This window comes from Sardina pilchardus, chromosome 18 (genome assembly GCF_963854185.1).
Source record: "Sardina pilchardus chromosome 18, fSarPil1.1, whole genome shotgun sequence".
NCBI classification, from domain to species: domain Eukaryota; kingdom Metazoa; phylum Chordata; class Actinopteri; order Clupeiformes; family Clupeidae; genus Sardina; species Sardina pilchardus.
The window spans coordinates 13,518,952-13,534,068 of record NC_085011.1 but is presented as its reverse complement, the minus strand read 5'-3'; the positions used below and the strand labels follow the sequence as shown (position 1 = coordinate 13,534,068).

Genomic DNA, 15,117 nt, shown 5'->3' with positions numbered 1-15,117 from the left:
TAGTCTCTGCATTAAATTCTTCTTCTTCTTCTCTTTTATAATAAATACATCATGTTAATGATGTTATAATAACTAATAGCCTACTAGACCAACAGAGAAATTATGGGAGTTTAATGAAAAATTAAAGGAAAGAGACAAAAGATTTATTGTGGCAGAATACATGTGCTCTTCAGACTACATTATCAGTAGGCCTATAGTATGTTTACAAATATATGTCAAGCTCATACATAATACAAAATATTTTAAATAATAAAACAACACATTATTTGCCATTGCTAAGGATAAAAGATTCACACAGTTCTGCTATAGGATGCTAAACTACAACAGATTCCAGAGGTCAAAGTGGGCAGACCATGTTCCCATATTAAACTGCTACACTGTTTGGAATCCTGTCTGGAGAAAAATAGTAGTATGGCAGCTTCTTCCCCTCATTTCTGGTCTTCACAACCCGGGAAAATTCGGCGAGTTTCCTGCGGAAGTTCTCCATAGCAGTCTTCACTGGCCTTTCAATGAAGTGCTCATCAGGGTACATGCCCAAAAACAACTGCAGAAAAAGGTATTTGATTGGTCACTTCTATGACTTTCAACTCAGTGCCAATGAAGCTATCAGTAATGTTATTCATGCAATTGGTAGCACTGCGATTCATGGATTTCATCAGGTCCCTTTCCACAGGTGTATAATCAAGAACCTTGATTATCAATGCAGACTGCATGGTGCTTGATTAATAAACCTGTGGAAAGGGACCGGTTGAAACCCATGAATACATTCTGTGCCTGTTGTTACCTCATCATCCTGGAACTGGCTCAAGGCCCACACAGCCCCCAGATGCCAGCAGGAGCGACCGCGGTCAGGTAGGCTCTCTATGACATATTGTACATTGGCCTGGCCCTTCTTTGTGGGGGTGGGTTTCCGCATTGTTGATGGAGCATTCGGAATCCAGGAGCACCAGTCATACTGCCATGTAATAGAGTACACACTTGTATTAACTGCTAATTGGTCTAAAATGGATAATGCTGTGTTTATTCAGTTGATCCATCACTCCAAGCACCATCATGAAATAATTGACAGAGAAACATCTTCTGGAAGGCATAATGAAGCCATGTAGTGACTGCACACACAGTGCAGCTGATGGATGAGGAGTTGGAATAGTAGTCAAAGCGCATGCAGTTAACTAGAATTGTTGTACACATGCATTAATGCTAGTCTCATAACAAAGAGGAAGAGTAAAAGGTTGACTGAGGTCATTGCAAGATATGTTGTTTTGCACTGTATGTTAATATGTTCCATGTGTTCGTTATGCATGGCAATTGCCGCGTTGTTAGTGTTACTCTACCTGGCCAAAGTTCACAGCAGCATGCTGTGCAGAAGCAGAGAAGATCACAACAGTGAGGTATTCTATCAGCTGCTCCCTGGTTGACAAGGTCTTTGGAAACTCTACAATGAAGTAAAGGTTTTGATGTAAGTAACATCACTGATAATGTAACAGAGGAAGGAGGACAAGTGTTGCAGACAGGGAGGTTTTGAGATCAGCAGGAAGTGTATTTCTGCTAGCACAGGAAACTACAAGTTCAGTAACTTCCCTATAATTGTTGTCATCTGCTTGCAATTGAACGCAAAGGCCTTGAAATTATCGTGTGGTGTAACCAGAGATTTTGACCTACCACAGTAGTCGAAGTCTTGCATTCCGAAGCTACAGACATCTTTCACAAATGCTTGAATTTCTTCATCCTTCTGCAGAGTCTCATCACTGTCATAGTATATGGCCACTATATCTGCCACGAAACTGTGCCACAATCACGAGTTAGTTCCTCTACACCAGTGGAAATCTTTACAATGTGCTGATTTTGTTGCATGTTTAATTTAGGTCACATTTTTGATAGTAGCGCTGTAGAGAGCTTTCAACTCAGCAGTCATAACAGAAATGTGGATGATGCTAGTTTTGATCTGGTTAAACATCCCAAAAACACACAGATGCAGTGCCATAGTTGAACAAATAAAGCCCCGTTTGCTTCATCTACTCTTACCTTTTGACCATCTCCCAGACCTTGATGCCGTCATCCCTGTAGAAGTAGAAGGGGAGCTCCTCCTGGCTCTCCACCCCCCGGGCCTTTATGCCCTCTGGGAACAGGAGGGATTTGTATTTGAAGTTCTTCATGGCTTTCTGGACTAGTTCAACATGGCCCCCTCCTCCTGTTCCATTGGCCTGTCCAGACACACATGCAAACATTCAAAAAACGTTATGACAAAGTGCACTACACTAACAGAGCTCTATGAGGCCCATCCGACGTCACAGTGGAGAAAAGCACAAGAAGAAACTGAGCGTGTGTCTGGCATGCTTGAAATAAATGATGAAATAAGCTGATTGTGCAATAAAGCAGATGTCTGACCCCACGGGTCTGAACAAACCTTATCAAAGATGCCACATTCACAGATCAGCTGCTCCCGTGCCTTGGTGTTGATGGCTATTGTGAAGCGGATGTGTGGAATAAGCAACTAGACAAGAGAAACCAGACAACAGTACAGTTTTAATGATGCCATGGTAACTATTATGATGAAATGTGTAGTTATCATATTATTCATTATGTTATTTTTGGGTATGATCTATATGTTACTATGTTATACATAGTTAGAATTGACTGAAAGACAGGAACCTTGTAAACTGGGTGGACAGCAGGGAGTTGACGAAACATGGCAATTCCAAAGACCTCAGAGATCAGGTGAGTGCGCAAAAGGTGAGTGACTGTTTGGTGGACGTGGAAATCAGAGGAGCGCACCCATATCTTTGCCAGCAACCAGTCGTATTCGTCATCACTGGGGAGAAATATGGGATTGTCCTCACCAGGCTCCTGATGCAGCTGTCAGGGGGAAGCATTTAGGTTATGTTGACTTTCACTGACATGCGTGATGATGTCTTCACAGCATAATGCTATGGGCCCTTGGAATAATAATCTAGGACATATTTAATCAACAAGAGTCACTGTTACTGGTTAACATATCACATCATCACCTGTATCTGCAGTTACTTAATAGGTATACCTGAATGGCCAAAGGCATTATTCTGTTCCGTTTATTCCTGTACAGCAAACAGAATGGAGCAGCCAAATACTGCGGAGTACATGGGTCTGTACAGTTTGCGGTCACTCCATCCAGTACCTCATAGTCTGCAATAAAAATGTTTCCGGCCTGCAAAAAGTAAACATTTTATTTTGTTTTGCCCTCTCTAAATTCTCCATCTATCTGAACAATGTTTCCTAACAGTCATTGATGTGAAACACGGGGATGCTGTGTTCTTACCTCAACTTCCTCCTCAAGGGTCATTTCCCGCTCCAGACAGTCCTTCACCATTTCATGAGTAACTGGGAACTTGTCTGGTATCTTGTGGCATTTCTGTAGGATAACAGGGTTGCATCCATTAAGGAACTGGTATCCAAACATGAAGTCTTCTTTCCAGTGTTCCATAACATATTCTATTGTTGAAAGAAAAGATGCTTGTTTGTGGTTATTTGCATAATTGTCTCTTTTTTCAGCATGAATAGTATAACTTTATTGTCCATAACATCTTGAAGTGTGAATGTGAAAGTACAGATTAAACGGAAAAGGCAGCACAGGTAAAACGGAAGTTCTTGGGTCACTGGTGGTGAGTCATCTACGCAATATATTGGTTACTTTGAAAAGATAACAATCTATTTGCATTTTACATCTGCATGCTTTGCAACACCAAAAGTAGTACCAGGGGATATGCATCTACAATCTGACACTAAGCTGGTAGAGCCAAATAGTGATGGTATCTTCAGTGCTTTCTCCAGTGTCACCACAATAGACAACTGTAAATTTACAATATTATAAATAATTGTTATTAACATTCTCACTTTTTGTCATATCGCTAAATTATACAATAATTTCATCTTACCTGAAATGGTGTTCTTGATCCTCATAAATATTTGCTCAAAGTCAGCAAGGTCCTTCCAAGAGGTCTGGAACATATGCATGAACTGGTTCACACACAGATTCTCGATTCTGTAAGAAGATAAGGAATGACAAATACATTTAGAATGAAATATTCACACCATATTAACTAAATGCAATATTGCATTGAAATACATTGTTTTCCAAGCATCAAGTATGAAATGAAACAAGAAAATTAAGTGATTAAAACCAACTGATTAAAAACAACTATTCAACAGTTGCCCTTGGCAGACTCATCCACACCAACACTTCCACAAAGAACAGTTGTCACACTAACAGTTGCACAAAGCACAGTTGTCATTCATCATACTAATCCAGAGGCCTGCTTCTCCCAGGGTGCGTTGTCTCAGTGCAGTGACTCTGGGCAGTGAACAGTGACAAGAAGTGAGTGGGCGAATGTAGTAGACGCTGACGCTTGCACCAGACCATGAGTATGTTAAAAGTCACCTCAAGTCATCGAATGAATTTCTGAATGACATGGCAACATGTTTTGACTGATATGCTAACTGTACAGCCTTTCCTCTCACAGGCATAAAGGTTGATACAAATGTGTATAATCCATATGAGGTTTTATCATAAATATACATACATGAGCAAAATATGAGACATTCATATCGACATCAGTATCATGTTAGCTTTTGAGTGTGTATACGTGCCTTTTCTTGCATTCAGTCTGCTGTTGTGCATTTCCGTAAGCATATAAGGTGATAGCAATGCAAATTGAAAGACATGAATAAGCAATTCATCATCTTCGGAAAAAAAATTAACACCTCTATTTCTGTTTAAACCACAAACCCATTTCCTCTGCTTAGTATCTGATATATTGTTGTCAAAATGCTTCTTTCAGGCCTCAGACTCTGCAAACTAGATGACTGCTCTGCTGCCGCCAGCCACTAGAGAGTCTCCAGCCAAGCTGAAACAACTGCTGGTACACGGGAATCATAGGATGCAAATGTGGGTACACTGCAAGATGATTCCCTTGTCTCTTTGGTAACAGTAGTACACAAGCCGCCCCTCATGTTGGATGTATGTATCTAGCCTACTTACGCTTTACCGTAGTTCAAAACGAAGTCCACACCCTTCTCACTGTCAAACTGAATATCACGGGGGAGTTCTTTGTGAGCTTTGGCATCTATGCTCATCGGAAACCCAGGGTGCCACTCTTTCCATCTTTGGGATTTAAATAAAAATGGTAAATATTAATATAAATAATAAATATATTTTAGAAACCTTCATCCTATACAGAACATATGTTCTTATGTCATATCAGTTTCAAATGTAAAATACAGTACATTGTGTGAGAGTCTCTTACACCAATTCAACCACAACTCATGGTGAGTCATGAGGAAGTATTCCTTTGAGCCTGCCAATTATTAAACCTCACATTTTACTGTTAACAGTTAGCTAAGGTCATACAGATTACACGGTAGGATCTTTTGGGATCTCTTTCTCTTCTCTGACATTGTGGTCTACCAGTCATCCCTCTCAGGGATAGTTGTAGATAGATCACTGATGACGTCACATACACACCCACCTATAAATCTTTTGTCTGGTTTCCAACTCTTTGCGTCGATGCTGCTTTGCTATCCTGGTTGTGTCATGCTGTGGCAAACGAGCTACACACACACACACACACACACACACACACACACACACACACACACACACACACACACACACAGTCATAAACAGTGCATTCACAGTTCTATGTTATCAGATAGGTTACATAAACCTAATGTTGTTGGGATATACATACCCCTCCCATCTCTGAGTGACACTTCCTTGTCATCCACTAGCCATCGAAAGCAGGGGAACTCAATGTAATCTCCTGTTGGGGTCTTCACTGTGATGTATCGGCAATACCAATCATCTTGGAACCAATATTTTTTCTTCTCGATTTTGACCAGTTCAATGTCACCAAGGTTTTCTCCAACATTCACATCATAGGAGTCAACCTAAAATGAAAGGTGTGTTAGTTCCAAAGGGTGTTGTTAGTTACAGTTGAAAGAAATGGCCATCACAAAGGTTAATTTCAAATAGGGATTGTAGGGGGTTAGATTTGTTTTTGCTACAAAGAGCCAGACAAACATGCTAAGCACTCTTCCTCTTTTGTTCAGCTTACATTCTTCCCCTTCTTATAAATAAAGACCTGGAAAGCAAATTAGGTATTTTTTGGGGGGGCGCACTACAAGAGAACCTACTGTAGCAGTTGTTAATGTGGCTTTAAAGAAAGCCAAGTACTTACTGCCCCCCTTTCAAAGTCATTGTAGAGGGGCTTATCCAGCAGAGTCCTCTCGCTGCATCTCTCAGTGCCAACCAGGGTGATGTAGATGTAGTCATCGGTGCCCGCAAACCACTGGCTCCCTGTGGCGATGGTCACAGTGTAGGTGGGCATCCTTGTGAGGAGGACCAAACACTTCCCGAGACTCGACTTCTGACTTCTGGCTCTTTTTGGTATGTTGAGCGAGCACAGCTAAGATCTTGTCTTGTCTTTTAGCTCTTCTCCATCAGACTGAGCACAGACCACACGCACCACATGCAAATACACAGAGGTCCCGAGCTCAAGCCCCTCCCATGCATTTCTCAAGACCAACAAACAACTTTCTGTGTCACCCTGCAACACAAATGTGCTGAGACCTGAAAAAAACATGTTAAACTGACGCTTGAAGGTTAGTACTCACTTCATGGGATAAAAAAAACTGCTAAATTAATGAAGTACTGGTACTTAAATGAAATTCTGGTACTTAAACTTCTGCACTCACCTCTGTCCTAGCTCTATCAGTATTAGTGTCCAACATGAAAAAGACTTGTTAATTTAATATTGAGTTACAGCAGTGTTTTTTTGTGCCAATTCTGCCTTCTGTTGCGAATATGAGACCATATGAGACTAGACAGCATAACTTGAATGAATGAGTGAATGAATGATACAGCATGTACAGGCATCTGTTCATTACAGTGAGTAAGCTTCTCTTATGATGCAAGGGTACACACACACAAGCATGCAACAGTATGACCACTGTTTATGTATTTAACAGTCAAATAAGTCACACCATACAACAGCATTTAGCAAACAGTAAGGAAAATAAATGCAAATAGGATCAGCATTTTTCCTATCCCTGTAACATCAACTAACATGAACAGGGAAGGAGTTAGTACATTCCTTGGCCAGGCGACTATGATAGATAACAAGAATGAAGTCCACAAAACCATTCACGCATATACCTACAGTAAGAAATCCAGTTTAAGAGATATAGATTAGAAGACATCCTGTGAGAGTCACACATCACCAGTCAGTCTCATAGTGAGATCTCTCATACCTCATGCTGTTTCATATCTCATGTTTTCACACCTCATGCTTCAATCTATACAAAGACACTGTTCCAATGACAAGACCATAACAGCTTTAATTTCAATATGATTCAACATAAGCAACAGTTGAGGACTGAAAATACTGAAGGCATACTCAGTAGTTAATTCTGTTAATATACATAAAATACCTCTCTACTGCACCAAGCTGTCCTATATGAAAATGGTGACCACATCATCAAGAATATGTTGTTTCATACAGTGCATTCTTCATACATGTTCTCCATATTCCTTATCAATATTCAATATTCCATCCATATTAACAGGGCAGCTGTGTATCTTAAATATTTTACAAATTTGACAGGAATTTCTAAACAGCATTAAATACGTAGTTGATGCAGTCTTTCAATGTTTCAAATATCTGCTTCAATGGCTTATGCTAAAAATGAAACAGTGATTTATAGTACAATATTTGACACTATAAACATTACTGCATGAGTGAAATTGTGTCGCACAATAAGAACACATACACGCACACTAACAACATAATCCTTGTGTATAAAGGCCTGTGTGTCAGCACACAAGTCGCGAGGGCGTAAACTTTCCCTTTGATTCCTTTGGTGGAGCGACACACTCTACTCATCATATACATACAGCATGTGACACCAGAACCAACATCTCACATATCAAACATGTGCGTTATTGTTAGAAAGGCTGGGGGATTGAAAGTTGCTTGTAAACAAAAAGAGATCAAGCCCCACACTGCCATCATGTGGACAGAATCAAAAGTACACTTAAATAAATATGAGGCCAGAATAAAAGTGCGGATTGTCCCCCCAAAAAATAAAGATACATATCAAAGTATGATTACCCCCAGCATTCACCCTTTCATACCGATGTGATTTAAAAAAAAAAAAAAAAAAAAAAACAAAGGCATGAGATGTGAAATCATGAAATGAGGTGGATGGTACCTGATTAAGGTGTCAACACCTGAAGCGCTACACAGCACCGCACATTCATAATCATTAAACTCAGTTCTGTACTGAATGAAACTCGTAATTGAATGAAGCGAAATAACATTTGAAAAAGACAAACATAGCCAAACAGTATGAATCAGGACACTGAAAAGCAAGAGAACACAATGTCAACCCATGAAAAAGAAAAGCCCACTCCTTTACGTATGCTATGTTTAACTGAATGAGAAAGATGGTAGCATGAATTCATTTGTTCATTTTGTACAATTATGGTTGGCATAGTGCAAATAGACACGAGAGCACACACACACACACACACACACACACACACACACAACAAAGGCATTGGACCCAAAACCCGCATCACAGCAACAAGCTCAACATATCGCTTATCTGGTCTTCAATGACCAAAATATTCATTCTCAATCTGTGACGATGGGAGGCGGTTTGTGGGCTTATGATTGGCAGTCACACCTGAAATGGCCATTCACAATGACACTCACAGGTAAGACTTTGGAGATTAAATATGAACCCAAGATTAAGTAAAATACACAAAATAGGAGAAGTTACCCTCATTTAAAACTGAAATGCTTTTGGGAAATGCTGTGATTCTCTTAATGAGCCCATTTCTCTAAGCATTTCTCTATTCGTATGTTGTTGGCCAAAACATAGAAGTACTTTAAATAGCAAATGGTGAGGGACTGTTTGGTGCTTTTCAGTTGTGGAAATGGGGGTTGGGGTGGGCTCGGATAGAGAAGGCAGCTTTTTAATGGTGATTAATTCTCCCGTCATTATCTGAATGCATTCAGATTACAGCATCCCAGATGACGCAGTAGCTACAATGCTTTGTGGATGTTGCTGTTGTGTTTTAATTCTCCTCTCGGCAGAGCACTCTGACTCAAGTCAGACTGGGAAACCACTGCATGTAGGCGGACACAGTTGTCAGGGTGAAGTCCAAAGTGACATGTTTGGCCAGACTGTGGTGTGGTGTGGTGTGGTGTGGCGTGGTGCTCCCCACTCACCCACCCACCCACCCAAACAAGAGGCAATGCTGACGCAGCTGGTCAACAGAGCTGGCAGTCTGTGTTGGAATGGGGATGCCAAAGGCTGCAGCATGCCCAATGGGGTCAACTCAGAACAGGGACGCTCCTCCAGGCCTGTCCTAGTTCAGATGCAGTACCTGTTTCATGAACTCATAGGTGGTGAAGGCCACAGCTTGGGAGGGGACACAGCGGATGTAGTTGAGAGACAGACCGCGATACAGTCCATTCTTAACCCCGTGCTGGTGATACACATGCTTCAAGGTGTTGGTGAGGGTGCTGTTTGACAAGAATAAACAAATACACACAGTTGGCTTTGTGTTGATGACCGAACAGTTCACATATATTTTTTTCCCTCAAAGTGACACAGGCCTGACACTAAGGAGCTCAGCCACTAGACCATTCTACCCTATCACCTGAGGGGGTGTGGGAGGTGTGTGTGGAATGAATCTCCATTCCAGCTGTCATGTCATTCTATTTCTGGCCTGAACTGACTATACACCATACAACTCTTTTATTGTTATGTTATATTGCACAGGCCATGTAGTTGTCTAGCAGTTGTCCTTGCCTTCACCCAAGTTGAATTGGGAAGCTTGATTAGAATGTGTAATATGTCACCACTGGCCAGCACGATCACATCATATTTTCCACTGTTAAATTAAGGTGCAACTTGTCATTTTGGCTTTAATGAGCATTTCTCCTAGATTTATGTGATTCATTTATATACTGCTTATACTGCACTGGCTGTCTATGCTATTCACATTGCACCTTTTTTTGCTCTTCTGGTTAGACGCTAACTACATTTGTACTACTTGTACGCATACTTGTACCCTATGATGACAAAGTTGAATCTAATTATGAACACAACTTGTTTACCCAATTTGTTTAATAAACAAATTGCGGCTATTTCAAATCATTTTATTATCAAATCACAATATTGTTGTCGGCCAATGTTACAAGCCAAGGCCAAAACATAATCTGAGAGCATGAGGTCTGATACTTACGAGCACTTTTCAGAATCGGGAAGGGCCGTTCCCAGCTGCATCCTCCTGCGTGCCACGTCCAGAGGGTAACTAACAGAGATAAGAACACAGCACACACACAGAACCGTCACTAATGTCAAATCAAGTGACATGACATGATTACTTACTATCCACCAAAAACTGAGGACACCGAGGATAGCAGGAGAATTTACTGTGCAGAGGGCTCATCTCTATCTATCTCGAGCCGCTTTCACACTGAAAGCCGGCTCATCCGCGGCTAGGTGTAACCGGCTATTGGCCGGCTCGGTCTGTGTGAACAGGAGGCGCGGTATTCCAAAGCCGCCACGGTGGTGTAGGCGTAAACATGTAAGAACTGGGCATGAAGTTGAACAGTGACGTACAACATAGGCGTCGAAGTTATTGTAAGTCTGTTATTGAATCTCTACCAGAGCTTGCTAGATATCTGTAGCACCAGCAGCACGTCAGCCCACTGCTACTCTGCTCTCCCCCCCCCCACACACCTCCCTGCCAGCCCTCTGATCCCAGTACAGCATCCAACTGACCGGCCACAACAGACTAACAATAAAGCCACAATAGCTTTCACAAGTTTCCCAAACCAAGGAAAAACAGCTGCAGCGATAATGACTGCTTTCAAAGGCACTTTATCTGGTGCTGTAGGGCGGTAACCTGACTGTGCTTTTGTGCAGTTACCCATTACGGTCACTGGACGTTTGTTGAATGAATGAGACTTCTCATAGCAATAAGTATACAGCCAGAAATATCCCAAGTGAGGAGAGCATAGCTCAAATGTTTACTACTTGTTATTACATTTAAAGAGGTGGTTCAGGGTGATAATACGAGATAAGAGATAAGAGATAAGCATTACAGTACAATTTTCTTGCAGAAAATGCAGGCTGGTTTAGAAGAGAGAAGGTGGTTAGCTATTATCAACCACAAAGCCCTCAAGGATAGTTCTACAAAAGTCCATGCAAAGTTCATGTTCTTCAATAAATACGGTATTCAGGCTTCATCTAAGCATATTTAAAACACCTTAAAGCAATGACACTAGTGCTATTTAATTTGCACTCTATGACTCACAAAACATCTATGACTGACAACACATCATAACTTCAACTCGTTAGCTTTTCTCCCTACTGCGCATGAAAACATTTGATTGAAGTGTATGAAGATGAGCTCACGATATGGTTTGGGCAATGGCACCAGCGATGCCCCCACACAGCAGGTTAACATGGGGCTTCAGCACCAGCACGTCCGGGTTGTCCAGCGAAGGTCGGCCAACGAGTTCTGGGGCATGAGTAAGACCCATGCTCTTTAGTGTTCCAAAGGTGAAGAAGGAGAACCCTGTATGCATGGGTGAAAAAAAAGTGTGTAAGGGAGGGGGCAAAACCTTATTATACAAATAAACAGAAGAATGAAATTGCTGAGTGTACCTGCGTAAGGGGCCATGCCAATAATGGTGGGTGTGAGACCACGATAGAACCCAGTGACGCCACCCTCCTTTAGATGGAAATAGCACATTTTAACATAACTAATACCGTCTTAGCACAAAGTACAAAAGGACATGGTCGTGTTTTGCAGCTATGGTATGCATAGCATTGATACCTTCAGGTATATTGTTTGAAATGCATTGGCAATGCCTGTATAGCGATGATATCCAGTCACTTGAAAGGCAAGGCGGGCTCGAACTACATCTAGTGGGTAAGTGCAAATAACAGCCGTCATTCCTGTAAAAAGAAAAAAAAAGAAGAAAACATCAAACCATCCACTAACGACACGACAGAATAATACATTGCATTTTGAGATGTCAATCATGATACAGCAGAAGTCTTCATTGTAGGTAAAACCAAGAGAAAACAGAGAAAAGACAGAGAAGGCTATAGTACCTGCCAGTGACCCAGCCAGCAGCCGGTGGATGTGACCAGATATCCCTAATCGTTTGCTAAGAAACTGTAAATAAATAAATACATGTATCACAGTTAAATGCATGTTGTCACATGTCATCCTCTCAGTCCTTTCTCAACACACTAGGCTAGTGCTGGGGAAAAAAACATACAAAAAAGCTAGAAACCTAGGCACATTTTCATATAATGTTTACATTGATTTGGATGAGAGATATGAGTTACACTGACTGAACTGAATGTAACTTTTTAATATATAATTATGCAAGGAGAACAAAACATTCACCTTTTTGTAGTTGTCAAAGGCCATAAATTGAATGGCGCCATAGGGAAATATTCTAACCATCATGGCTCCATTTCCCTTATAGAGGCCAAGAAACCCCTCCTTTTGTGGCACTGCCTTAAGGGTAGCAAACACACCTGCCAGCAAAAAAAAACAGCTCAGAGGTAAAAAACCAAACAAATCATTTGCAGTATATAATCACTGCAATCGCCTACCTGGGGATTGTACAACTGAAGAACATTTAGACAGAGATTTGCTGGAAAAAATGTAAGTAACTTTTTAAGTCACACAATGGACTGGATGGACTTTCCACCTTCTTTTTATGTACCTCCATAAATGGCAGTTACTCCTCACACCCTTGTGAATATACAGTATACACATACTGTATAGCTATCAGCATGCTTATATGGTCATGCATAGACACAATCTATCAGCCTGGGAACAAATCTCAAACACACTGTTTTCAGTCAGTCACTTTGAATAAAAGTGTTGGTTTCACTTCACTTCATTTTAGAAAGACACATTAGATCTAATTGCAAACGTAATGTCTAATTATATTACACTATGCACGGTGTTGATGAAGGCCACATTTGAACCACCAAGAAATAAACACTACTTGATGACTTACCAAGGTGCTTGTAATGGGGGTTATGAGCTTGTAATAAAATCTTCACTCTATCCAGAGGAGCAATAGTCGACTTGGCACAACATCCTGCCACACCTACAACATCATGGGAATACGGTACTTGTTAATGCCATCTACTGTGACTAAACAACAGCACCACTCAATTCTTTCCTTTTGGGGAGTGGGGCTGTATTTTGCAGTTATTTAGAAGTACTACTGAAGTGTTCAAATGTTCAAGGTTATGCACAGAGTACAAGTCATCAGAATGTCGTTCTAGAAACATTAAACTAAACACACAAACAATCTACACTTCTGACGGCACTTGCTGCAGGTATCATTTCAGAGTTCAATACAACAAAAACATGAACAGTATACCTCCAGCTACGAAAGAGCGCACCCAGTAGTAGTCCCTCTGCGCGGGGGTTGAGATCTGGGGGCGCCCAGGTGAGGAGACCGACGCCTCCGTTGCCATGATTCTAGTTGTCAAGACTCATACATTTCCGTCTGTGTGTATTAAGAGGAAACTTGACATCAACCAGGTTATGACAACGGTACAGACAGCTTTAATTACTTGTTGTTAACTAACTGGCTATGTGAATAGATGTGTTGAGCAGTAGAATATTACAAGTAAAGTGAGTGAACGTGACGTCAACCCAAAATGCTGATATTGATAAGTTACTTAGCGTTATAATACGCACCTTACCTTACTAGCATGGCTAACTAGCACGCTTGATATTGACACTACAAAAACTGTCTCTATGTGCGTTTGTTTATAACTACTTGAGCTCAGATATTTTGTTAGACACATGCAATTTCCTCTGAACTGGCATTTGAATGGCTAACACAGGACGTTGTATTAGAATACAGCCATAGACCTCTGAAGTTCGCCTACAAAAAAGCTACCATCTTTGCCCATATAAGGAGTTACGGTATCTGACGATTTTTCCTATGGGAAATTAACATGGGGATTTGGAATTATCACACCTGTTAAACTCTCGCGGGGATGACAAAATCGGAAATTCAGGTGTTTTCCTGAACACACTTTTGTCCTCTGCCTTCGAGAGGAATCTGTGATCTCCGGTACGCGAAGGCGGCAGACTTTGATTTTCGCTACCCCAGAGCTAACTTGCAATGCAACTTGCCATTAAGATAGTTAGCCGGTTAGCTCTGGGGTAGCAAAAATGAAAGTGTGCCGACTTCACGTACCGGAGATCAAAGTAGGCACAAGAAGGCAGAGGACAAAAGTGTGTTCAGGAAAACGTCTTTATTTAAGACTATATCGTCCCCGCGAGAGTTTAACAGGTGCGATAATTCAAAATCCCCATGTTATTTTCCCATAGGAAAAATCGCCAGATACCGAATCTCAAAGATGGCAGCTTTTTTGTAGGCGAACTTCAGAGGTCTATTAACCTGACATTAGCTATGAGCTTGTGTATTCCGCACATTCAGAATTATTCACTGACTGTCAACTACATTAAAGTAACAAAACATTACTGCCTTATTTTACTATCTACATATTTTAGCCGAATCTTACCAGGAGCAAGGTCAACTGTCAGCAGTACGTTGCAGTTGCACAACCAGTGATTTTCTCCTAGGTCTTTGACACAGCCTGCCTCGCTAGTGGCTCCTGTCTGTTACTACTCTGTTAGCTTGTTAGCTAGCTAGCTACAGGCTATCTCCGTTCATCATGCTCCATTGACTTCCTGAGTTTAAACAGAAAAAAGAAAACTGGTAATAAATTGTCATCTTAATAAAATACCTAATATGTATTATATGTTGTGACATAGAGGAACAGCTTCATATGTTGGCACCGTTATTTACTTTTACGCAGAACCTACCAACAACAAATCGATAAATACTATTTAGGCACGTGTCTTCTGTGCCCTTCAGTCGTCAGCACCTCGACAGCCATCTATTGTCGCATAGATATTACGTAGGCCTAGGGCAAATAGGCAAAAGTTTAACTTACCATAATTAACTACAGTGAAGAGGACATAGGGCCATGCATATGAGACATATC

General features: G+C 41.1%; 2 protein-coding genes across 2 annotated transcripts; both read right to left on the bottom strand.

Moving 5' to 3' along the window:
• Window positions 1–90: 90 nt before the first annotated feature.
• On the bottom strand, window positions 91–6,496 carry alox5a (arachidonate 5-lipoxygenase a). Its single transcript, XM_062518894.1, has 14 exons — window positions 6,213–6,496; window positions 5,724–5,922; window positions 5,502–5,583; window positions 5,015–5,137; window positions 3,912–4,018; window positions 3,296–3,468; window positions 3,038–3,184; window positions 2,653–2,856; window positions 2,408–2,494; window positions 2,026–2,204; window positions 1,663–1,784; window positions 1,335–1,435; window positions 785–955; window positions 91–544 (listed from the first exon to the last, which is right to left on the bottom strand). The coding sequence occupies exons 1-14, from the start codon at window positions 6,360–6,362 to the stop codon at window positions 365–367; spliced, it is 2,025 nt and encodes a 674-aa protein (XP_062374878.1). The 5' UTR covers window positions 6,363–6,496; the 3' UTR covers window positions 91–364.
• Window positions 6,497–7,351: 855 nt separating this feature from the next.
• Window positions 7,352–14,952, bottom strand: slc25a16 (solute carrier family 25 member 16). Its single transcript, XM_062519658.1, has 11 exons — window positions 14,936–14,952; window positions 14,632–14,800; window positions 13,473–13,601; window positions 13,101–13,193; window positions 12,476–12,609; window positions 12,175–12,238; window positions 11,894–12,015; window positions 11,722–11,788; window positions 11,470–11,632; window positions 10,292–10,360; window positions 7,352–9,566 (listed from the first exon to the last, which is right to left on the bottom strand). Exons 3-11 carry the CDS (start codon window positions 13,567–13,569, stop codon window positions 9,410–9,412), a joined length of 966 nt encoding a protein of 321 aa, XP_062375642.1. The 5' UTR covers window positions 13,570–13,601; window positions 14,632–14,800; window positions 14,936–14,952; the 3' UTR covers window positions 7,352–9,409.
• Window positions 14,953–15,117: the final 165 nt, after the last annotated feature.

What these genes read in the sequence shown, in the direction of transcription:
- alox5a (XM_062518894.1), bottom strand. Translation starts at nt 6,362, where the DNA reads ATGCCCACCTACACTGTGACCATCGCCACAGGGAGCCAGTGGTTTGCG. An exon ending in ACCAGACAAAAGATTTATAG is followed by an intron (nt 5,138 to 5,501) that starts GTGGGTGTGTAT and finishes TAAATCCCAAAG; the next exon opens with ATGGAAAGAGTGGCACCCTG. An exon ending in GTCTGGGAGATGGTCAAAAG is followed by an intron (nt 1,785 to 2,025) that starts GTAAGAGTAGAT and finishes ATTGTGGCACAG; the next exon opens with TTTCGTGGCAGATATAGTGG.
- slc25a16 (XM_062519658.1), bottom strand. Translation starts at nt 13,569, where the DNA reads ATGGCAACGGAGGCGTCGGTCTCCTCACCTGGGCGCCCCCAGATCTCA. An exon ending in CCCCCATTACAAGCACCTTG is followed by an intron (nt 12,610 to 13,100) that starts GTAAGTCATCAA and finishes TTTTGCTGGCAG; the next exon opens with GTGTGTTTGCTACCCTTAAG. An exon ending in TGGCATGGCCCCTTACGCAG is followed by an intron (nt 11,633 to 11,721) that starts GTACACTCAGCA and finishes CCATGCATACAG; the next exon opens with GGTTCTCCTTCTTCACCTTT.